Source organism: Ostrea edulis, chromosome 6 (genome assembly GCF_947568905.1).
Source record: "Ostrea edulis chromosome 6, xbOstEdul1.1, whole genome shotgun sequence".
Classification (NCBI taxonomy): domain Eukaryota; kingdom Metazoa; phylum Mollusca; class Bivalvia; order Ostreida; family Ostreidae; genus Ostrea; species Ostrea edulis.
This window is the reverse complement of record NC_079169.1, coordinates 56,879,242-56,905,175: the sequence shown is the minus strand read 5'-3', so window position 1 is coordinate 56,905,175 and position 25,934 is coordinate 56,879,242. Positions and strand designations below refer to the sequence as shown.

Below are 25,934 nucleotides of genomic sequence, written 5' to 3'. Positions count from 1 at the left end.
TGCGATTCTGGAAATAGAATTCATCATCCACAGTTATTTACCAATTACCAGACAGCCAACGTTAAACAAACTGTAAAACTTGATTAATTACATAAGAAGACATTGCATTTGTTCAGGTTTTATAAAACAAATTACATCACAAAAACAATATTTGAATACAATTCTATCGAAAAGCAGCCGCAAAGTAAGGTTTTCCAATAGTAGAAAAAGAGGGAGGCATCGGATTTGCATATAGATCGTCTTGGAAGAACATGGCAGAGTCTTGGCGTTGTGGGTATTGTGACTGCGACTGCGCAATATCCATGTATGGACCATTTAAACTTCCGATAGGGAGATGGCTTCCCACTGTAAAGTACAACGCATGGTATGAAACAGATTTATGATACAAAGTACTTTAACCTCATAGCAAATTGAATTTGGAACAAAGAATACCTTGGAAATTGTCATGCGAACTTCTGTAATAATTCCTAGAATTTTCAAATGCAGACCTGTTGATAGTGTCTTGATAGGTCGGACCTCTTAGGAATGAACTTTTGTTATAACTGTCATAAGAAGAATGAAACTTATTGTAACTGTATGGGTTATATGTGTCGTGAAATGAGGGATGTGTTCGACTGTCAGCCCAGTAGGATGTTGTCGCCTGCGGAACACTTCCGGTGAAAGGTACAGTGGGAAAAGAATTGATATGTGTTTCGCCATAAGGCTGAACTCTTGGAGTGGTAAACGTATTATTTGTGTTCATAATATCGCTATACCCATACTGAGGTATGTATGTTGGACGTTCATAAGCACTTCCATTAAATGAAGGGTAGGGTTTTAAGGGAGATAATGGCAAGGAAGGGTGGCTAATCCCTGATCGACAGGATTCCTCTGTAAAGGTTAATGTACAGGGGTCTCTGTGGATGGATGGCGGAGGTCGCGTGAAGGCTGTTGCATTCATTATGGAATAAGAATCGACAGCACCTGGTCTGTTCTCATCAATTCCTCCTCCATTGTCACCCTCATCTGCAGAAAATAAGTCAAAATCACCGAAAAGGACATTTTTAAAGGGATGTAAAACGTACTGGAAGTCCTCATTATGCTATAGCATCTTATTACTCTCCGTGCTGTTAAGTTATGGAAACGATATTGATTTGACAATGAACACATTTGGTTGATTACCATTACTATCGAAGGATCCCTCCTCAGTTTTCCTCTTTCGTCCTTTTGGTGACACTAGATGTTTGGAAGACGGCACCCGTACCTTCGCTTGAGTTTTTATTTCCTCTACATTGAAAACATATCAAAATCTGAATATATATAAGTTGACACATGGGAGAAAATACAAATATGTGGATCTCCGATTGTTGCCATCAAACTATATATAAATTCTAGTTTCTAACTACACATGTGACAATTTTGAAGCATGTCTCTTTGTACAGTATCTAATGCAACTTGAACGTAAATTCGTTTAAGAAAAGTATACGTGCATGCCATTCACGCCTTAATTAGATATTGTTTGTTTCCCCGTTTTTGACCCATGTCTACCAGTTTACCTAGTATGTTTCTTTCATCGTTTGGTCGAAAATGTCGATAGCGACATTCAATGAGCAAGTCACTTTAACTAGGATACAGTAAATCAGATGCATACTTTTGATGATGACATTATTTCAGGGAACAGTTCGGAGTTCGTACTTAATTATTGTAAATGAAATCACAAGAGAGAATAAACTATCACAAAAGTTTATTCAGAGCATTTTTTCTGAAATAGGCCAGAAAGGGGAAACGGAAAGGAACAGTATTCTGATTTAGGACATTTGATGAAAATAAGGTACCTGCACATTTCATATATTTCTGCACTGACTTTTGAAGCGTCTTGTCTGTGACCAGATCGTGTTGAGTTTCCATAACCAGGAAAACATACTCGTCGAACATCATATGTATGAGGTGAAATGCCCCTACAGATCAAGGGAATTCTAATTTAAAATCAACCAGGCAAAGATATATCTTTCGAAAAAGGGAAAGAGAGGACATGTGAACAAAAAAATACGAAAAGAGGAAATCGTATTAGTGAGATTCTGCACGATAAATCAAGAAAATTGAATACAAGGCTAATATTTCCAGTTAAGGTTGCTCTTCACACAAACCATATTTAACTGATTGCAAAGTACGTAATTTACAAGGAATTTAATTGCATTTGACATTGGAAGGCGATAATGTACCTTTATCCAAAAGAATATTTGTAGCGTTAAGTATATCTGATGTATTATGTCATAATGTAAGGATGCTATAACAATGAAAATGTGATTTATAAATAAAGTCCTACACTAAACTGACTTACCAAAACTAGTTGCATTATGGAGTGTCAAATCCCTCATTAAAAGAGAGCCAATGATTTCCCAATGTAAAAGAAACTGAGACGCCGTTTCTTTGAACGACTTATCTTTATCTTTTAAGGGCTGCAAGACAAAGTCATATATAAGTGTTACTCTCCATCTAGAGTTTAATGAGTATACACAAAATTATCATTTTTTTTCATTAAACACTGAACAGTTCTAGAAATAGCTGCACACTTTACACATTATATTATATATTTTCAGTGAAACACATTGACAATGAAATCTTAAAAGATTTAAAAAGTTATTCGAACTGTTACCTCAGTTCAATATTGCAAGAGGGAAGGTCAGTGAGGTGCATGTTATTAATCATTATATATGTATATAGCTTTTGAATTTCGTAATTGCTTTTCTTCGAACTAATTTACATATTATCATTTACCTGTAGGACACATTTATCAATAATATTATCGAGCCATTCCGTGTAACCCTCAATAGGCGCCTGCTTCGTCAGCAGATTTTGAAATTCGTCAAAACCTACAACAGGAAGAACAAAGACATTGCGTCACAAACAATGTTTAGAATTACAAAGAGAAGTAAAAAAAAAAAAAACTAATAAAAAAGCACCGAATATTCCGTGGTTACCGGATATTCAGATCATGTAAATTCGACTATTGATTGATGTACTTACAGTCATTGATAACTTCCTTGAGACTGTTGGTTGATTTAGGAGTCGTAAACCCTGCCTGACAGCAGATCTCATGGAGGTCAATGTTTGCAACATCCTCCAACATTCCGTTCAGAGATTCCTGGTTATGAAGGACGCTTCTAGCTGTCTGCAAATTACGTTCATTCAATGTATAACGAAAGCAGATCGAATATTTCTGAATGATTAATATTTAGATAAAGATAAATATTGACTGTTAAATAAATATTAAGTGAAATACAGTGTAGGTCAAATTCACACGACTGGTAAATGATTAGAAGCCGATGTACTTGGACTTGGGACTTGGAAGAGTTATCCACCCTTGATAAAAATAAGAAATACCCAATTTTCAAAAAAAAAAAAAAAAAAAAAAAAAAAAAAAGAAAAGAAAAGAAAAAAACCTTGCAGTAAATGATTAATTCTATTTCATATTTTGATAAAGAGAAAGTGATTTGTATGAAAACACAATTTGTTATAATTATATTTTAATACAAGAGGCCCAAGGGCCTAGAATCGCTCTTCTGATAAATTGTACAACCCCACCATTTCTATTCTTAGCCTCTTAGTATTCTAACTCTTTAGTTAAATCCTAAGAATTCAAAAAAAGTAGGTCAATGTGACCTACTTTTTGGTTTACACATTTTGAGAACCCAAGAAATATCAACTGACAAAGTTTGATGATTTTAAGCCAATTAGTATCTGAATATTGAAATATAGCTGTCAAATTCCAATCGTAGGTCATGGTGACCTACTTTTTGGTCATCGAACTCCGAACATGCAAGACCCATCAACTGACAAATTTTGATGACTGTAGGTCAAATAGTATCTGAAATATATAAATATAGCCGTCAAATTCCAAAAGTAGGTCAAGGTGACCTACTTTTTCGTCAACACCCTTCAAACATGCAAGACCCAACAACTGACAACGTTTGATGACTGTAGGTCAAATAGTATTTGAATTATATAAATATAGCCGTCCAATTCCAAAAGTAGGTCAAGGTGACCTACTTTTTGGTCAACACCCTTTGAACATGCAAGACGCATCAACTGACAAAGTTTGATGACTGTAGGTCAAATAGTATCTGAAATATATAAATATAGGTGTCCAATTCCAAAAGTAGGTCAAGTTGACCTACTTTTTGGTCGAAACCCTTCGAACATGCAAGACCCATCAACTGACAAAGTTTGATGACTGTAGGTCAAATAGTATCTGAATATATAAATATAGCCGTCAAATTCCAAAAGTAGGTCAAGGTGACCTACTTTTTGGTCGACACACTCCGTTGACTCAAGATGCATCAACTGTCAAAGTTTGATGATTGTAGGTCAAATAGTGTCTGAAATATAGTAATTTAGCTGTCAAATACCAAAAGTAGGTCACGGTGACCTACTTTTTGGTCGACACAAACCGAAGACGAAGACGCATCAACTGACAAAGTTTGATGATCCTAGGTTTTACAGTGCCCAAAATATGCATCTAAAATTGAAAATGTGAAATTTGAATATCTGCAAAATTCAAAAAGTAGGTCACTGTGACCTACTTTTTTATAAATATGTTTCAAGGCCTCAAGATGCATCAACTTACAAGATTTGATGATTCTAAACCTCTCGGTATTTGAAATAACAACTTAAAATATATCTATAAATGATAAGCCATAAAATTCAGAAAGTAGGTCACGGTGACCTATTTTTCAGTTGACGCATTTCAAGGTCCCATGATCCACCAACTGACAAGTTTTGATGATCATAGGCTTCAAAGTGTCCAAGATATGCATCAAAATTAATTTTAAAATAAATACCTGCAAAATTCAAAAAGTAGGTCACCGTGACCTACTTTTGAGACAACTTGACACAAGGTCCTAAGATGCATCAACTGTGAAAATTTGATGATCCTAGTCCTTATAATGGCTAAAATATCTAAGATTTAAGGAATTTAAAAAAATTTTAAATTTAGGTCAACTTTGAAGTGACCTTGAGACCACGCCCTTTGCCCCAGGGTAATGCCTTGAACAATTTTTAATCTACAACATATCCTCATCCTTATGTGTAAGTTTGGTGATAATCTGTCCTGTGGTTCTTGAGAAGAAGATTTCTTAGCAACCACTACTTTTGTTTGTATTTTCCTGATTATCTCCCCTTGTTAAAGGGTCACATCCCTTTATTTAGTATGTATGAAAGCCCTTGGGCCAATGATACCCTGTACCAAATTTGAAAGACATTGGCCAAGGGGTTCTTGAGTTATAGCCCTTTTTCTAAAAAGTTTACGCACACCGCACACCGCACAAATGGCCATAGCATTAGCTCTTTGAGCCTTTGGCTCAGAAGAGCTAAAAATATGCTTTTCTCATAGACTTCAATGTAAAGTTCAAGGTGAAATAAATCAGACAGTAATCAAAATTTCGTAAATTCCTGTGATGAATTATTTTTATTTGACAAACCGTTTAAAATGATACAATGACTACAAAAATCACATTATCCATTTAGTAGATATGGGATAAAATCATTATATACATCATTTATCTAAGGTAGCTATTGAAAGCTAGCCCCTAAAACAACCATTAGATTTTCCTCAATTTCATATAATTCAATATTTGGATTTTATCCTAAAAAAAAAATCAACATAAGTAATGAGGTTAATTTTGGAGGATAATGAGATTGAAATCCTCTCTTTTGCAACCTCCAAAGGCAAAAAATGTCAACAATGAGAAAAATAACAGAGGTCAATAAATATTTCATTCACACCAGAAATATTGTTTGTCGTATATAGTTATATAGGTTAAATTCACATAGTTAAAAAAAATCAACATCAATTAAAAATTCAAAACGCATCTAAGGAAAACAGAGATGTTTTAACCCTGTGATTACCCAAATTTACCTTAGATATGACATTTATCAAACACATACATTTTCTGACATAACAATCTGCTAAAAAATTCCTATTTAATTTCATATTTACAATCAATCAAGTAAAATCTGAAATATTGAATTAAAATAAAAACAAACAAACGGGGTTACATCTGAAACTAGGTCAAATTTTATACCTTTTCCCTCCCTTTCCAAAATAAATTTGAAAACATTCAACCAGCAGAGATAAACTACCAACCTTTCTGTATCTTAAATGTTTAAGCATCTCCAAATTACCTTTTTGAAATTCAACATCACTATAATAGAATGTTTCTATGAACCATTCAAGAATAATCTCTAGTATGTGCTCTTGCAATTGACATTTTTATACTCATAGTGATTGCAATTAGTTTTCATACAATTTTTAAAATAATAAATGCACACAATTACCTATACATATTTCTTGAAAGAAAATACACAATTTTTACTAACCACGTGGTTGCAATCCGTCGCTACCTTATAGGCGAAAACAGAGCCTGTGTATGTTTAACGAGGAGACGCATCTATATACATTTTATTATCAATTGGGGAGGGAAAATATATCGTATTATAGCGTGTTTGCTGTGATTTTACACAAAGTTTTTCATTTACAGAAATAAAATGCTAATATCTCAGGTTTGAAATACATGTATCTTGTATGTTTGCAATAATTTCATCTTAGTGTTTCTGCAATAATGTGAATTACTATTCATAGAAATATATATTATAATGTTTGTGTACCGAAAAATGAAGACCAAAATTCATATGACATATTTTACTGATTAATAGTAAACATTGATGACCAGATAAAAAAACCCACACAATATATAAGTACATATATTACTTATATACAACCTATCATTGGGTCAAATGCTGTCTGACGTGTTTCATACCGATTGTTAGGACGTTCCTGGCAAACTGAATTTGATCACGGATATCTCCGTTTACCTGATCAAGATATAGGGCTAACAGCAGGTGTGACTGGTCAACAGGGGATGCTTACTCCTCCTAGACACCTGATCCCACCTCTGGTATATCCAGTGGTCCGTGTTTGCTCAACTCTCTATTTTGTTTTGCATATAGGAGTTATGAGATTGATCACTGTTCGTTATCTTTGCCTTTCATTTTTTGTCATGGTTACTATAAAATTTGGATCGAGGTCAACATTAGTCTGAATACTTACTTGTGCTAAATGTACAAACGACATTTGGCGTTTAATACTGTGAATGAAATGTTTGGCAACTGAAATAAAGAAAGAAATTAATTGGTTTCATATTGATTTTGATAGCATCACAATTTGTACGTTACAAGTAGTAACATAATAAATTGATATTAATCTTAGGACGTGCGAGTTTGTACACAAAATAAACGGCTTGAGCTACATTTACAGATTGTGACGTTTTTTTTTTTAGCAGTATTATCCTGTGTGAACATTTACCTTCTATTTTCTTGTCTGTTAGCTTTTTTGGAACATCCTCAAGAGAACTTATTAACCAGTGTATAAGTTTCCGAATAAACACTTTAATCTCTGAGCCAAGGCTGTAATTAAAATCGCAGGAAATATAAACATTTAGATAGCTATTGTTTCTCCATTTTAGATCTATTTGATAAATCGACAGTGATGTATTAGAACCTCTTCCCACCTGTCAGGGAGATCCTGGATAGTAGATGGAATTAAGACATCTACCACAACCTGTAATGAGTTGACGAGAGTTCCATCAGGTACTTACAAACCATTTATCAGTATGTTGAAGAACATCCAAAGCAATACTTTTAGCTATAAAATGAGAATTTTATAGCGAGTCGTTTGACTATTTATTCGGAAAATAAGATATTTATCTAATTTAAAGAGATATCTCTTATTTTAAAGTATTGTGCCACGAGATATGCAAGAAAATGTGTAAATAAAATGTGGATTCTCAAAAATTTCAAAGACCTTGAAATCACAAAACTTTCCCCAAGTCAAGAGCATCACAAATGTGTGAATTTTGAACACCTTACATGACCATACCTCACGGTAGAGTAACGACCAGACCTTTAAACATCACAGACAGCTGTTTCTTTAATAAAAATGGAATATGTAAAATCTTCAAATCTTGTCTTCAGTCATATAAAAATTACTTGGTTAAACACCGTTTTGATTCCACGCACAACTACTCTGAAGTTGATATTACAGAGCTTTTGGACTTGCTCATTGAGAATATTTGTATAGTCTTTGGTGAACAGGTCTTCCGACAGTCTGTTGGAATTCCCATGGGCACAAATTGTGCTCCATTGTTACTTGACCTGTTTTTGTATTCGTATGCGACACAATTTCCTCTAAAGCTTCTACATGAGAAGAAAACATCTCTTGTTGTGGTCTTCAACTCAAATTTTTGATATATCGACCACGTTTCATATATTCACGATGTTTACTTTCCTTCATTTGTCAATTCGATATATCCCAATCAACTTAAGATAAAAGGCATCATCTAGTCCTTCATATCTGCTTTATATTTGGATATTTCAATGAACATACATTTCTACGACAAACTAGCAACACAACTTCATGACAAATAAGGTGACTTCAGCTTCTCCATTGTCAACTCCACATATTTGTGTGGCAATATTCAATGTTTACACACATATAATGTTTATGTATCTCAATTGATTCGATAAGCAAGATCATGTTCTGCGTATGATCAATTTTTGAATAGGACCAAGCTGCTGACAAATAAGTTGATGCTACAGAGGTTTCAACAGTCTCATTTAAAGTAAGCATTTCGCAATTTCTATGGTCGTTATAATGATCTAATTTGCTAATACAAGCTATCACTCGATCGACTGTCTGACGTTTGTCATACCAATTGTTAGACCGTTCTTTACGTACTGATTTTTCCTACTGATTACTCTGTTTATCTGATATAGATATAGGGCTCACGATGGGTGTAATCGATCAACAGGGTATGTCCAGGTGTCTGTGTTTGTTCTCTCTCTCTCTTTCTTTCTCTCTCTCTCTCTCTCTCTCTCTGCTTTTATAGTTACAAGATTGATCATTGTTCGTTATATTCACCTTTTCATCTTCCAACTTAAAGAGACACCTCTCAGAAAGAAATTTCTCTTTCACTTTGAGAGTTATCTCTATCTCTTAAAGAGACATTTCTCTCACTTAGATATATCTCTTTAACATTTAGAGATATCTCTTTCAGTTAGAAAGATGTATCTTTTATAATATCTCTTTTACTTTGAGAGTTATCTTTTAACTTAGAGATATCTTTATAAGAATTCGATTAAGAGAAATCTTTCAAAACAAGAAACATTCCTATAAGCGTCCAAAAGAAATATCTCTCAATCAAAGAAAGATATCTCTATAAATTAAAGAGATCACTTTCGATTATTCTAATACTGGTCGAATGCACACGGACTATTCCCCAAAGCGAGCATTGAAGAGGAAGGGAAATAACTCTAATTAGGACATTTTCAGTTGTCTTCAACTATTGAAATGTTATAGATATTATGCTAAAGCAAACATCAGTTAGGAAATACTGGTACATATTTCACTCTGTAGATACATATATTGTAAATAGTAAAAGGAATGCATATTTGCCCTAGTTGTGCATACATAAGAAAATAGAGTATACAAGATTAGTCTAGTTGTTTTAAAATAAAATAAGCTACCGATGTAAATATGTTTGAAGAAACTGGTTGTAAAAATGCATTTTAAAAATATCTATCCTCTTCGACATCATATAAATGCCTGCACTAGCTAACTAATTGTCTGTAAAATTCATGACACCTGGGTCTGCATGGGAAAAGTCATTGTAATCAAATGGAGAAGATATATATTTAGCTTTAAGGGATATATCTCAGGATAGAGAGATAGCTCTTTTTGATGATATGCAAGAAATATCGTTTTAAACTTGAGACATATCTCTTTTAGATCGATATAGAGATATCTCTTTTGATTATTATTATTATTATTACATGTATTATTTTATTCATTTATGAAGCACAAAATTACATGTAGTTTCTATGCGCTGTACAATGTTTGTGCTAATAATCTATGATAATATACCAATAAAAGACCTGGAAAGAGCTATAAAGGAAATGATAAAACAATAGAATTTAAATAAAATATGGTAGTTAGATGACTAAGTCATATATATCTATGTTATCTGCCAGAATATATATCTATGTTAATGAAATATCTTTCCAGGTGAAAGAGATATCTCTATAGCTTCGAGAAATATTTCTTGATTCAAGATATATCTTTCTTACTTAAAGATTAAGAGAAATCTCTCCAAGATATTTCCCTTATGTTAAATAGATATCTCTTTAAGTTCAAGAGCAATCTCTTTTTGAATAAATAGTAAATGGCTTGCCGTAGAATTTATATATATGAGAGAGAGAGAGAGAGAGAGAGAGAGAGAGAGAGAGAGAGAGAGAGACGTGTAGAGAGGGATGTAGAGTCATTGTATATCTTAAGTTGGCTCATCCTACACATAAATCTTGGAGATTTCACAGGTTACGTGAAATTGATGGATAATTTGTCAATCGTATGCAGTGTTATAATATATGAACATTTATATTTTACAATGGGATATATGAATTCACATCTCTCAAAGCACAGAAAATTGATTGCTTTATCGATTTTTCTTCATTTCGTTAATAGGTGTCATTTTCTATATTTCAAATATGTTAAATTGGTTAGTTTTCCAAATGAAAATGGCTGAGTTTAACACGTTTATCATAAATAATCCCTCGATAAACAGTCCATTATGACTGTTTAACGAAATGTGAGCTATTTCTCCTAAGCATACCTTGTAAAGAATTGAGTCACATAGGCCAACAATGTCTGCTACCATATCGAGGCTCAGAAGACCGAGCAGGTGCTCGGGCATGCCCTGCCAGAAGTGTAACAAAAAGTTCTGGATCTATAATGTGTTCAAAAACATTTTTATTTAGATATAATACCTCCATCTGTGTATATTCTTTAACATAAATTGCGTGAAGTATTACTATCAATGACTATATACAAATGAACATATTCAATATTACCTCGTCAAAATTAGCGCTTATAATGGTGTCCAGTATCCGTTGACAGTGCGTCCGATACATCATTATGAACGTCTGCATCTGGAATTGTACAGATTGTATACACTGGCTGGTAATTCATGGCGAATATATATACATACATATATATATATATATATATATATATATATATATATATATACAGTGTTTAAAAAGTAAAGAAAATATTCGGTAACAATACCTTCTATAGAAATAATACCTTTTCTCGTTCTACATTTTCTGGTAATATTAGGTTTTCGGCATTTGGAAATTCTGGTAATAGAGTTCCCGTCTTCGAACTTAGCGAAAATTTTCTATTGGATCCCTAGAATGAAACAAAACCAGCTCAAACTTAGTTTATCACTCAGGATTGGATTGCAAAGTGTATAACGAAACTAATAAACCAATGGATTTGGAAAAAAATTAAACAATTTAATTATGGGGTGTTCAGGAAGTGTCCTTTTTTGAGTGTAAGAAAAATCTAAAAAGAATTTTTAAAAATTCCATGTTTAGGTGTCAATGTTGCAGTCACTGATAACACGATCATTATCAAATAGTTAGAATAAGGCTGGAATGAGCTATTATTTACGATTTGTTTGACTGTTACATAAACACTTAGGATAGGATCAGATGTCGTTTACTGTAGCATTCTGCTCAGAGGCGCCATAACCCGGGTCTCAATCACGCGAAGTCCGCTTGCAATCTTGCGTCGTCCACCTAGTTTGGGCGCTCGTGTTTTGTGATGGGGACTGTTTCTAAGGTCTTTTAAATCACTATTGTCTTAAACACCGTATACCCTACAGAATGATCTGATTTTTCTTTTTGGTAGTGTAAAGTAAAATGTCTCTTCTGGGCGCAAAATATAGTGCCTTTTGAAACAAAATGCCTGCGTCTCCGTGGGCATCGTTCTCGCGCATAACAGAAACATATCCGAGATCTGCGCGGTGTTTGTCCAGTGGTTCTCTAATTGTCGCTTTTCATCGTCAACAAGAGCCTTGTCAAGCAAAAGCAGGCTAATCTGTGAGGAGTTTATCTTATTTAAACAAAGCGGAGTGAATCAGCATTAGTGCACGGACTTTGCTAACATTTCCGGAATAGTTCTTTTATCGTAATGAATGCCTAGAATAAATTGATATTTGCAGTAGGAAGACGCATCGCGAGAGAAATTAGATGTTGCCGTGCGATGTTTAGCAGCAGAGGCATTGAGCATCTTGGCAGATTTGTAGATATAATCTGAAAGGGAAATTCTTCTCCCTTTGGTTTAACTCAATAGACTTTGCGTTCCGACACGTTTAGCAAGGAGATTCATATTTCTTTTCACACTTTCACTTCCCAATTTATTCCCAGTATACGTATATAGTTTTGAATTTTGTATAATTTTTTTTAATTGTTTGACCAGCCGTGGTGAATGTAATCGAAAATAATATCATTGGTTGGAGACTTGAATATCAATTTCGTAAAACTGTCCAAATATTTTGTCAATTTGAATAATCTTCTCATAGGTCACGTCATGATAAATGAAGAGGGCGTGCAATGCATTTCCAGAATTAAATCACCCGTTTACATCAAAAGTAACCCCTGAAATATCCATATATTTGATTTGGTTAGCCCCTAAACCTAAACAATAAAGCAGGCGGTTGAGAGGTCCTCATCAAAAGATAAGACTCGCGTTTGAACAGGGCTGCATCCCAAGACCAAATCGATGTCTTCGCTATAGTTCCCGAAAAATGCTTACACTTGCTTCAATCTAACGTGCGATTTGTTTACTCGGAGTCCATATCGGTTCCTTCCATTTATCAAAACAAACGACACACGGGATGAATTTCAAACACTAACATTTCTGACAATCCAAGGTGTTACAGGGTAGAAAATCTCATATAGACCCAAGATAAACTTGCATTACTAGACGCCGATAATCTGAATTTAAAAACAAAAGGATCGATACCTCAGTCTTTATCTTGATTCCGGAAAATCTGAAAAACGGGAGAAAATTGTCATAAGTAAATTAATCTAACCCGTGCGATATTCACATTCTCTCCTGGACAGATATTGCACAGACAGAAGACATCTGCCTGTTCAGACGGGTCTGCAGGACTGCATTATAATTCTACAGGGTGCCAGCAGGAGGTTACATTGAAAATATTTCTCTTGGAAGTCAATCTCTCTGTTCAAATTCTGAACTCTCATAATATCTAGATAAATTCGAATTAATTCACTCTGAGTATCATATCAATTTTCACCAAAACCAAGTTGGCTTAGAACTTTACCAATAAAATAAACGAAAATTCCACAATCGCATGAAACGAGGTGCATTTAATATCCACCTGTGTTTCGAAACACCAATATATATATATATATATCATTAATTACATGGACTATATATCTACCGAGTTCCTGATTGACCTGCATTCATCTTGGAGGGTTGTTTCTGACTTCTCTTAACACGTTTGTATTGATTTAGTCTTAATTAAGAAATTTATTTTCAAAGTTTAACTTGTTTGGGACAATCTGTCATTCTTCTTGCGCTGATAGAAAGCTTCGTTTTCAATTTAAGCACTCAATTTGTCCAGAAAAGTGTGGAAAGCTTTTAACATGACAAACTCCACGAATTCCAAATGCGACCAGAATTCCAAGTTTGAGGAGGTTTGGGACACAGGTGCAAATTTAGGTGGAAACCGCGTTAACTGGAGTGACTAATACAGATCAAATCTTTCAAAACTTCAACATGACTTGCATTTTTTTTTTAAATCTACATATGTGTTTTTTTAATATGAATAGATTATAAATCAAGTTTGATAAATTTTATTTTTATCATGATGACCAATCTCCATTTCAGAAACTCCATTCTTTACAAGGGAATTATTTCAGGTAGTTACCTCGTTAGACCTTTTCCTGAGTATACGGAATGGTAGTAGATAGACGTCTCTTTAATTCCAATACCGTAGTAGTGGTACCTGTTAAGAAAAAGCTGGGTTATACCTGGAGGAAAGTGCTAACCTCTTTGCAATACCGATCCCTAGGCAGTGCGTCCCATCAACCACTAGGGACTACACTATCACCACACTTCAGCCCAATATATACAACAAAAACAGCCATACAAACTTCTAGATCGGTTTTGGTAAACTCCGCAAATGCTATTCGGAATTACATTGATTTATGATGCAGTCACGCATAGTCTGCTTAATGCATTGGATATCGGTAGAAAATATATTTCGCCCTGCAATTAATGTGCTACTTATCATAATAAGTATATATTGCAGGAACATGCCGACTTACTTTGATTGTCCCCTAGTACCTAGGCGCCTTGTGGTTATCTTAGAAAACTTTTGCCGAATGATCTACGAAGAGAAAATAATTGTTTCAAATATTTTTTTTAGGATAAAGTAAACAGTATCGTCATTGTGAAACAATATATCGTTTTTATTCTTGAAATACTCTGCGGTGTAATTAACTCTGTACATAATTCCTCATATACTGAATTTACACATATTCAGCTAAAATTTCTCTCTCCCACATAATTGTTGACGTATTAGAACATTTTGCTACAGTTCTTGTAACATACAATATCTTGTTGAAAACCGTTTTATATGAGATCATAAAACTAAGATTTAAAACATCAATCTGTAATTCATTTACAGGTAATATTTCATTGGCACGTAAATACGTATGTAATAATTCCTATTCTCTTGATTCCATCTATTCTGAATTTGGGACTTTAGTTATACATTTGCTCTTTACCATATTTAAAAAAAAAAAATTATTTAAGAAGAAACACATGATACTAGCAATGTCGTCAATACTACTAAGTGGTAGTAAATGAAAATGAATAAAAAGACAACCTGTTTATCTGCCTATCTATATATATATATTTTAATATATTGTGTTAAGATTGTTTAACGAATAAAAGTATATTTTGTTTATATTATAGGATTAACAAATATTTTTTTTTTTTTTATGTCATTGCCATTTATCAGCCCGAAAAATTAATGAATCCTCAAAAATTATCATACTGACAAAAATGAAAACATCTGTGTATGCAAATTATCGAAACATACAAAGTCTCTCTTACAGAATTATGACGTCATCAACATGAAACATTTTAGCAAATGTATGAAAAATCAAATGAAAAGGGCCATTTACCCAAGTTTAAAACAGTGCATTGTTTTCCTTTCTATGAACATTTTGAAAATATAATGAAAAACAGGGTAAAATATGAGTGAAAGTTCTATCTTCGTCTTCTCAAATATTACTCCATGTGTCCACTATTTTTCTATCCCCGTAACTCGGTGTTTAAAAACTAAGTATAGTTTAAAGTTAAAACTAAGTATAGTTTAAAATTAAAACTAAGTATAGTTTAAAGTTAAAACTAAGTATAGTTTAAAGTTAAAACTAAGTATAGTTTAAAATTAAAACTAAGTATAGTTTAAAGTTAAAACTAAGTATAGTTTAAAGTTAAAACTAAGTATAGTTTATAGTCAAGTTGAAAGATCACAGTGTTTTTATCGAGAAATATAATACAAAGAAACAGCACAGGTTCATAACTGACACCTAGTGGTTAATGTAGATATTCGAAATCAATTCTATTTTATATCAAATTAACCACCAATTACAAAGGCATTTTTCATGTTTTCTGAAAATTACATTTTGATTTTAAAGAAGAAAAAGCCCCATTCAGAACAATTATCTACAACGAAACATTTGATACCAAATTACATTTCTGCAATAAACAAAATCTTTTTTTTTTTTTATAGCCCATTAATTCAAAATATACGATTTTAATATGAATTGCAAATTAGACCCATCAACATATAAGTTACTTTGGAACAACATGTGCAGTTAACAGGAATTTCGTATTCCACACATGCAATGCTATGCCAAGGCTGAGTGTAGTAAGCAATAATTTCAACAAAATCATTATCATTACGTGTAACTTTAATCATGTTAATCGCCATACCAAAACATCAGTTGACTATGAATATTCATCAGTGCTATGTACCTGTATGAGTGTATATTTCTCACCTTTCCGAATGTGGCTGCCCCCGCAGGTGTATATTTCATCTTCTTACAGAAGTCCAGGTAATGTGTGTACAGAACACATCTAGGGAGACACACCCCCTCCGCCCTCTCGTAGTTCTCAGACAACCTGAAATATAATAGAATAACCGAAGAATGACAAATATAGAAATTAAAGATTGGCTGTTGCATTTTTTGATATGAAAAGCTCTTTTATTACTCTTATAATCATGGTCGATGTTCGGATGTATTCTGTCTCACTAATATCTATTTGCGCCAACGACCCATGGGGAACATGAGTTAGAAACTTACCATAAATAATACGTAATATGACACCTTTAGAAGGGTCAACCTGGAGACTATATGTAATGAAACTGCATGTTTTATTTTAAGAAATTTTAAGAAATCAGAAGTTTCAGGTCAAACACAGTAAGACGATGTTGAATTGAATTGAACATATTTTATTAACAAAATATCAATACGATTTGTCACAAGTTCAAAAACGAAGAGAATTATCTCCCAAAACAATAATTCATAAGATTGTCATACAATACAAATACACTAAATGCATAAAATAAAGGAATATATTTTGTTTTTACGAAGTATAGAGACATTAAGAAAAGATGGATTTCTCTCTATATTCTAGAATTTAAAGTGCTTTGCTGTTGCATATCTTTACATAAAAAAACCCCAAAGAAATAAAAACCAACAAAACAAACAAACAAAAAACCAAAAAAAAAAAAAACCAAAAAAAAAAAAAAAAAAAAACAAAGAAAAAAAAACAAACAAACCCCAAAACAAATAGCGAGCATCTTCTAATAGTTCATGTAAACAATTTCGATTATCTATTAAGTTACAATGAAATAAGTTTATTGTACAGCTGTATCTCAACCTTGTGTACTACATTATATAACAAAGAGTTGTTGAAGAAGACATTTTATATAATGATAAAATCTGTTAGCTGACGTTTCAGTCCCACTTTATTTGTAAAACAAAATTCCAGTTTGTCACCTTTTCATTATATTATAATGTTAATATCAAGAGAGTCATCACAAAAATATACCAGCATCCTCCACCCATTTTGATAAGAAAACAAACTTATAAATACTTTTAAGATATGTTTTGACTTCGAGGATATGGTCCATTAAATTGTTCAACCGATTTATTTCATGATACGCTACAAAAATGTCAATCTTGGAATTGTTTGAATTCTATATGACAATAAAGATATGCTTTATTTTGAGTAAATTGTCTCTTACATTCCAGATACGACAGATATTTTGATTATTTTTGGAGCCTTCGCCGATTGGTTTACCAGCTGGCGAGCTTTGATATACGACAAGTTCCCACAACACAACGGGGTGTAGGGGACCCTTAGGTCAACTAAATGTTTCTTAGATGACTGCCGATCAATACCAGTGTGAGACTTCATTCTAAGAAGAACTGAAATAACAGAGAATATTGTCTAAAACTTTAATTACTCTCAGTTCACACGTAAATCGGAAAAGATAACAGGCTAAGGAACAGACCAACACAACGTATGGAAAATACATAGATACTATCCTAAAATAAATATACTTTGTATTACATAGAATACCTGCTATGATTGTTTGTATATATACGTAGTAATCTCTATTACGCACTATCAGTATTAACAGATATATTCTGTATATGATTTAGTGTGGTTATACAATCATCTGCGTTTTGAGTAATTCTATCTTATATCGCCTACCAGCATTGGGCGTATCCCAGCTCACGCGCAGATAAGTGTCAACTAGGCAACCTTAAAGACAATATTAGAATTTCATCGCCCCTTTTACGATTTTTACATGGACTGCACCTCCAGTCTTCATCTCCGTGAAAATATGGTCGCAAAAATTATTATAACTAACAGTGATAAAGATAAGACATTCTGAATCCAAAATATATGTAAATATCCACACAAGTAATAGTTTGATAAAGAAAATTTAGAACGCCGAGAATAACTCAACCGGTTTCATTTTCAATCTATGACATTATTACTTAGTTACACGTCATAGATATCCAGATTTATAGAATCTCTAACGTGTCTATATATATATATATATATTTATATATATATATATATGTATAAGATAAAAGGATAATGATAAATGTAAAAAAAATATGCAAAACGAGAAAATGTATTGTCATATTTAAAAAATTCCCAACAACTTAAACATGTTGATATTGACAAATCAAAAATTAAAATATTTCTGAATCATTTTTTAATCTAGTACTTAGGTATTTTCATTTCTCAAAGAATTCCTGTCTCCGTTTTTCAAAACTCGGACTTCCTCATTTTATCAGATGAATCTAGTTCAGTTGGTTTGATGCAGACAGATTGTTCTTAGGTATAAGATTTTAAAAGATATGGTTGATAGAAATTAAAATAAATTAGTAATAATAAAGACAGGAGTTGACTCTAGTACTGCCACATTGGTAAAAAAAACTAAAATATTAATTATGCAGAAATGACATGTACATGTACCCAGTTGCAACAAAGAACATACACAATGATATACAGTGTAGAAAACATTAAAACTCGAATTGGTAGAAATAAAGAGGGAAAATAGGAATTCCGAATGTTCTAGCGCATGATTTTTAATAACCCTGGTCTATCATTGTACTGATATCAGCGTTCCCTGTAGTGTCCACACGAACCCCTCATAATGAATACGGTATCTGAGGGGTTCATGACAGATCCATGTTACACAGGTCCACAAAGCTCTGTCAATTACCCCACCAACTCACGGACCATCTGTCATATTTATTAAGTGTTCACACCTGTGTGTGAATTTACCTGACAGAAAGCAGAATTGATGAAACATACCTATCAGAATGTATGAAAACATGTTTATCCTTTGTTAAAATTCAAAATTTTCATTTTTCGCTGTATTAGATCAGATATGGGATGCAGTGTATAATACACGCAATGTTTTCTAACAATTTAACATTCAAAATAGAGAGGAAAAGAAACCTATACATATCGACAGCTAATTTATAGATGCTGAGTAATCTAATAATAAAATTATCTGTCTGTCTGTCTGATAACAGAGTGATATTTTAATGCTTTACAAAGGAGTAACACTTTCGTGAAAACACTCAGCCACATTTAATTGAGATTTTTATTTTGCAGGGAACATTGTATCTTACGTCATATTCTAATGTAATCAAATTTTCATGTTTGGTTAAAATGAATATACTCTGTTGTAAAATACTTATTGTCTTCGATTTTACACATTGTTTTTGTTTTGTTTTCAATGCATTCGTCTTGTGTTTTATGTCATTAGTTGTAGATTCAGTATACCTGTGTAGACAAACTTAATACAATAACACGACTGACCTAAAACACATTTTTTTAAAATTGTAAACAAATTCTCAAATCATTTAAACGGTCAGTAATTTCAAGATATCTTGAGCATTGTGTATACTGATTGTTGTCTCATATGGATATTAATTTTTGTATCAAAGTGACTGAACGGAAATCGACATAATGTGTTCGCAACAAATAACGGGAAGGTCAACATAACAGGAACAAATATTGATTAATCATACATGTACAAGACTCGTTGTAAAAGCATTAAAATCACTTATCAGTTATAGCTAAAAGGTTTTGAAATACTTCTATAAAGGAAAATCTACATTTTCTGAACGAATGTAATATTGTCAATATTTACCAAGAAAATACATGTAACAACTTTTGAATGGTCTTTAACAATAATATATATGCTAAAATCTTTAAAAATCCCAAACAAAAAATGTTTTCCTCATTGTATCACTAGGTATGATGTATATATGAGACACGGAACATAAGTATTCACGAGTAACTTTGAATATCATTAATTTTTATGGATATCTTTGGCAATGTAAATTTCCCTTTATAGCATTGAAAGCTCAAATAAAGAGCTTTATGGCTGAATCGCCAAAAATCTAAATGGCTAGAACTGAGTTTGAATTCAAGTTCATAACAACAATACAAGTGCCCAAGTAAGTTTTCTTTATACATATTATGTTCCTTCGAGAATTTTGCACTTATATTAAGAAGTCACCAGACAGTTGCTTCTTCAACAAAAATGGAAAATGCAAATATTCCTATCTAGTGAACAGACATCCAAAAAATTACTTTCTTAAACGCCACTCTGATTCCAAGCACAAGTACTCTGAAGTTGAAATGAAAAATATGCTGGAGTTTCTAATTGACAATATCTTCGTGGTCTTTGGTGATCAGGTCTTCCAACAGTCTGTTTGAATACTCATGGGCACGAATTGTGCTCCTTTGTTAGCTGACTTGTTTTTATATTCCTATGAAGCAGAATTTATTCAAAAACGTCTACGTGAGAAGAAAAAATCTCTTGCTGTTGCTTTCAACTCGACATATAAATATATCGACGATGTATTATCTATCAACAATAATAATTTTCATTGATATGTTAATTCAATATATCCAAGTGAGCTCGAAATAAAAGACACCACAGAGTCGTCCACTTCTGCTTCATACTTAAATATTTTATTGAAAGTATATATTAACGGCAAACTAACAAGTCAACTTTATGACAAACGGGATGATTTCAACTTCTCCATCATCAATTTCCCCTATTTTTGTAACAATATTCCATTATCACCTACGTATAATGTTTACAACTCTCAACTGATTCGATACCCAAGAACTTGTTCTGCGTATGGTCAGTTTTGAAATCGAAGCAGGCTACTGACAAACATGTTGATGGTGCAGGGGTTCGATCAGTCTTCTTTAAAATCAGCATTTCGCAAATTCTATGATCGTTATTACGATCTAGTTTGCCAATACAACTTATCATTTGGGTCAAATGCTGTCTGACTTGTTTCATGCCGATTGTTAGGCCATTCTTGGCACACTGATTTTGACTACGGATAACTCTGTTTACCTGTTCAAGATATATGGCTCACGGTGGGTGTGACCGGTCGACAGGCGATGCTTGCTCCTCCTATGCACCTGTGGTATATCCAGGGGTCCGTGTTTGTCCAACTATCTATTTGGTACTGCTTGTAGGAGTTATGAGATTGATCACTGTTCGTTATCTTCACCTTTCATAGCCGTAGCAGTGAGGGTTCATTAACGTACCAAAGCCTGTCGTGACACATGACCTCCGTTTTTTTAAAAGATGTCTTCTAAACGACCCGCGACTCTCACTACTAAACTCCGAACATTTGAGGAAGGAACAGGCACAATCTATTTTTACGTTTTAAAAGTTTGACGCAGCCAAAGTCACAAGCGAGACTTAAACTCAAAACCCATAACTCCAAACGAACGTTCTCACCACGACCGGTTGTAGAACCCATAACCTCCAAACGAACGTTCTCACCACGACCGGTTGTAGAACCCATAACCTCCAAACGAACGTTCTCACCACGACCGGTTGTAGAACCCATAACCTCCAAACGAACGTTCTCACCACGACCGGTTGTAGAACCCATAACCTCCAAACGAACGTTCTCACCACGACCGGTGAACGTTCTCACCACGACCGGTTGTGTCCAAGTATGGTCATATCGTATGGGATCTCGGATTTTTTTTCAAGTTAAGTGTTTATTGTCAGTGGATGCAAAAAAAATTTGAAATACCCTTATCAGCCTTTTTGAACAATGTAAACCAAATACAAATATGCAAAATATATCAATTTTATCATAAAAATACAACATATAATGGTGTTTTGGGGATTTCAATTTTATCATGTTACAATATTGAATCTTGATACCAATTTGAAATGAAGGTCAGATTTTGATGAAAATGTAATATCGAGAATGGGTTCAAAGGAAGCAGTTATCACAGGTATGCGTTTTAGCAATATAAACCTGTATGAATCATTTCTCAAATTTCCATGATAAAAAGGTGGGTTTTTTTTTGTAATTGAGTATCCATTGTCCGTTAAAGGGGGTTATTAGTTGAAAGAAGTGACACATTTTTTGGATTAGTGTGTCACATTTATATATTGCATTTATAACAACTGATTGGAATACTGCACCAGATATATTCGATCTGTTATTAGTTTTATGCGTTTCTTTCTATGAAATATCTATTTTCACATTGTCATTGGAGTTTTTTTGGGTTTTTTTAATCTAAAGCTCCCCAATGAGTCGGATATGAACTGTCGTGATATTTGTGGACTCTTTGTGGCAGCGTGGCTTTTTTGAAAAAAAAAAACCCCAAACAACTTATCTTTATTATACACACATTGTGCCAAATATGTTTCATACGCAGTCACTTGAAATTATGCTGATATAAATTAATAACTACAATTGTTTGACATATACTGTATCTATTTTGATTTCATGGTAAAATAATAACCATATCTTATACACATTGTATCTTATACATGTATTTCATTTGTTTTTGTATATGTTTTGTCTTGTTTCATAAATAAAAATCTTGAAACTTAAAAAAAAAATCATATATATATATATATATATATATTTGCCTAGATGGTTGAGCGGTCTAGCGCGTTGGTTACACGCTGCTAGGAGATTTGGTTCCGCAGGTCGTGAATTCAACCCCGGGTAGGGGCGGAAGTGGGTATCCAAATAAAGTTAAATTTTCTGTGCTTTATATTAAATATTTTTTCACTTAGGGCAGTTATGTTCATTTAATAGTTCATTGCTATTTATTGTGCTTTATATATATATATATATATATATATATATATATATATATATATATATATATACACAATGTATATATATTAATTAGTTATTTCTGTAAGTTACAGAAAATTCGAGTACGTCATATGTTATTTAATGGTAATTATTGAACCACTGTAACTATTTATGTTGCAGATATACATGCAGCAGTATGATTGTAAACAACTTTAAAAGATAGGGATTGTATGGTCAATAGATTTATTTTGAATAAGATATATCTAAAATCAGGCATTTCCATTTACTTTACTTTAACAATACATTGGTTATAAATGATTTTAAGAACCGAAAGTGTGAAAAGGTATTCATTTTATCTTTTAAATATTTCAAATATGTGTACCAAAAGTAAAAGAGTCACTAAACGCTAATATGAAATTTGCAATCGTACTCACCATTTAAGAGTGCATGCCACTTGCGACTGTTTCTGGGTGCTATCAGACTTCGTGTTTTCGGTCTGTTCTTTCTTTGTTTCTAGTGACCATTCTGCAATTGAAAATAATAATGAAATTTAAGAAATGTGAATAATATCTAAAGACTATTTTCAAACTTCCACCGTTCAATGAAGACATTTGGCTTTTGTTTGAATTAACTTGTGAAGTGGGCCGTTTGAAAACGAATTGAGGTTCTAGAAGTTGCGATTTAAAATTCTAAAATATTTATTAAAATGGACATTGTCTGGGTGGTTTTGTTATCTAAATTTTGTCAGTTGCATAAGTGTTTTGCGATCGTGGACAATTGACCATATTTCCCCCTTAAGTGTGCTTAGTTATTATATATTTCTTAAATCATATGTAAAAAGCTTGGAAAATTTTAAAGAGTATAAATGAACAGAATTATTGCTTTTTTGAAAGAAGAAAATTATTCGTACATGTAAAATAATCCATGTAGTTAGTGGGGATTATCAGTCTGATGACTCATGTGCTTGAACACAAGATGACGGCCTTTTCATCGATCTAACGTAACAACAGCTTCTATCTAACTTCTATTTGTCGTTATGAAAAGATGAAAACCTCTCAAAAATAATACAGTATCCATGGAAGACAACGTCCCAGGAAGAGGGGCTTCAATCATCACTTAAATATGCCGCCACATCGATCTAATACCTAGGCAGCAGCGAATTAGTTGATGTATTTTATATTTGTGCTTAAGATTCTGGACAATATTGTCAATCACAAACCAAACAGATAAACTTAATAAAATATCCATATAGTGAACTAAATATATTGATTCAAAACGGGTTTCTAAGTTAATATGACGCCATAGTTAGTTCTGTGGAATTTTCCTAATCCGTTGGCAGAGCAACCCGGTCATTTGATTTGTTGGACATGCTTGAAGTGGTTTGAGTTGATGTTGTTCAATTGTAAAAGGGAGGGGATCTGCCATCAAAACTATGCAGGAAAGAACTTAACATACAGGCTGGATATCATCAATCGACACATGTTGCTTAGAGTTTCGTTGACAAGTTTGGGTCCAATATACGAAATAGATACAAATACAATATGCAAAATGAATACAATAAACAAAATAAATTCAAGAAACAAAATAAATACAAATATTAATAAACAATCACGACATGTTTTTGTATCAATGTTATTTTTGTTAAATCTTACCCATTCTCAAAAAATTAAAACAGATATAGATTTTAAAAAGCGGAGTGTTTTAGATCTAATTTACAATTTATTGTATTCTTGATAGATAAATTGTGAGTAATTTCATAATTATGGTTTTCTTTATTTTTTTCCCACTTGAATTTAATGCATAATGAGCATTGCACGTCAATACCAACCAACAAAAATAGTCTTAAATTCTATTTTACCTTTGAATAATAGTATTCCCTTATTGTAACAGAGTTTTTATAAATAAATAATGATATAACGGTGGTATAATCTGTTTTATCCCTAACATTTTTGATAATTTTATGACGGGGGAAATTGCTGAAGTCACATGAATAAAATTTGGAATATTTTCATCTCTTTGCTTATTAAAGATAGAAAACGGACACATAAATTTGATGAAATGTTTGTATTATCGGATACGACAGTGTTAGTCAATAAATGATGGAGTTTTTAAAAAAAAATTCCTTAACTCTAATTAAAAAAGAAAGAAAATAGCATAATAGATACTGAAGCGACGTAAAATATGATACAAAAATTATGCTTGTCTATTTTTGAAAACGAAATTACCACACAATTCAAAATTCTGTGAATGAGAATACGAAATGAATAACAATCTGGTAAGTACGCAAATGACCTACCTGCATTTTCGGCGGAGGATCCCGTGTTTTCTGCAGAATGTTTCTTGCTTTCGGCCCGTGTGGTATTTTCACTTCGATTGGACGAGGTGTCAGTATGTAAAGAGCTGTATGTCCTCTCCTCCCTACCAGTGTGTCCCCAAAGAGAAGGGGTGTAGTTGTAACCCCCGTGAATATCATAAAGACCATCCGGCATCAAGGGAGCTAACTGTACATTGACAGGTTCCATTAGACGGGAGGTAACAAACCGTAATTAAAGTTCATAACAAATATAGCGGATACGGACTCCAATCGCTCAATATTTGCACTCCAAACTATGAAAAACGTAGAAATCTAAAAATCAAACAAAGATTTACAACATGCTAACGTCTAACTAAACAGTGACACTTTAATATGTCAAGAATATATTCACGGCTATATCACAGGATGAGAGCGTAATGGACGCGAAAGAAAGAAAAGCAAACATTGGATATAAGCCTCGATAAGGAATGGCCCACCCCTTTCTCTTCAGATAACCAATTAGAATTGTGTTTATCATCCCGCAGTGATCTGGCACCCTCGATAACCCAGCAATTCTGGATATTGTTCTTGTTAAAATACAGTTTCTGTTCATCAGAAAGTAAGTTTGGACTGATAAGGTTAAGACCAAGTAACTCACCACCAGATTTATGACAACGGTGAAAGTGAATCCATCTGTGTTAGATAGGAATTTGGAAACCGAAAGTTGAAAATCAAAATGCATGAAGAATACTAATTAGTGGTATTATTTCATAAACTTTTGGTACTCAAACAAAAAGTCATTAAACTATTTGCGAGTTAAACTGTGATGATAAAATAGTCTTGTGTTTCTTTACTGCAATATAACAAGACGCAGTGTGGGTGATGTGGGCAGTGTGGGCGATGTGGGCAGTGTCGGTGATGTTTGATGTTTGAGGAAATGAAACCCCCTGGACGCAAACTAGTGGGCGAACTCTCATGAAAATGCACAAATCCTTTGTTTTAGCAAAATGAAACATAATTA

At 33.1% G+C, this 25,934-nt stretch overlaps 1 protein-coding gene across 1 annotated transcript; it reads right to left on the bottom strand.

Annotated features, from left to right (window-relative positions):
- Window positions 1-102: 102 nt before the first annotated feature.
- LOC125683597 (DNA-binding protein RFX6-like) lies at window positions 103-25,933 on the bottom strand. Its single transcript, XM_048924918.2, has 19 exons — window positions 24,917-25,933; window positions 23,055-23,145; window positions 15,976-16,099; window positions 14,233-14,294; window positions 13,833-13,910; window positions 12,902-12,929; window positions 11,177-11,281; window positions 10,942-11,019; window positions 10,704-10,817; window positions 7,548-7,597; window positions 7,343-7,443; window positions 7,088-7,146; window positions 3,007-3,151; window positions 2,758-2,852; window positions 2,321-2,438; window positions 1,815-1,937; window positions 1,162-1,266; window positions 433-1,005; window positions 103-345 (listed from the first exon to the last, which is right to left on the bottom strand). The coding sequence occupies exons 1-19, from the start codon at window positions 25,140-25,142 to the stop codon at window positions 164-166; spliced, it is 2,457 nt and encodes an 818-aa protein (XP_048780875.2). The 5' UTR covers window positions 25,143-25,933; the 3' UTR covers window positions 103-163.
- Between the last annotated feature and the right edge of the window lies 1 nt (window position 25,934).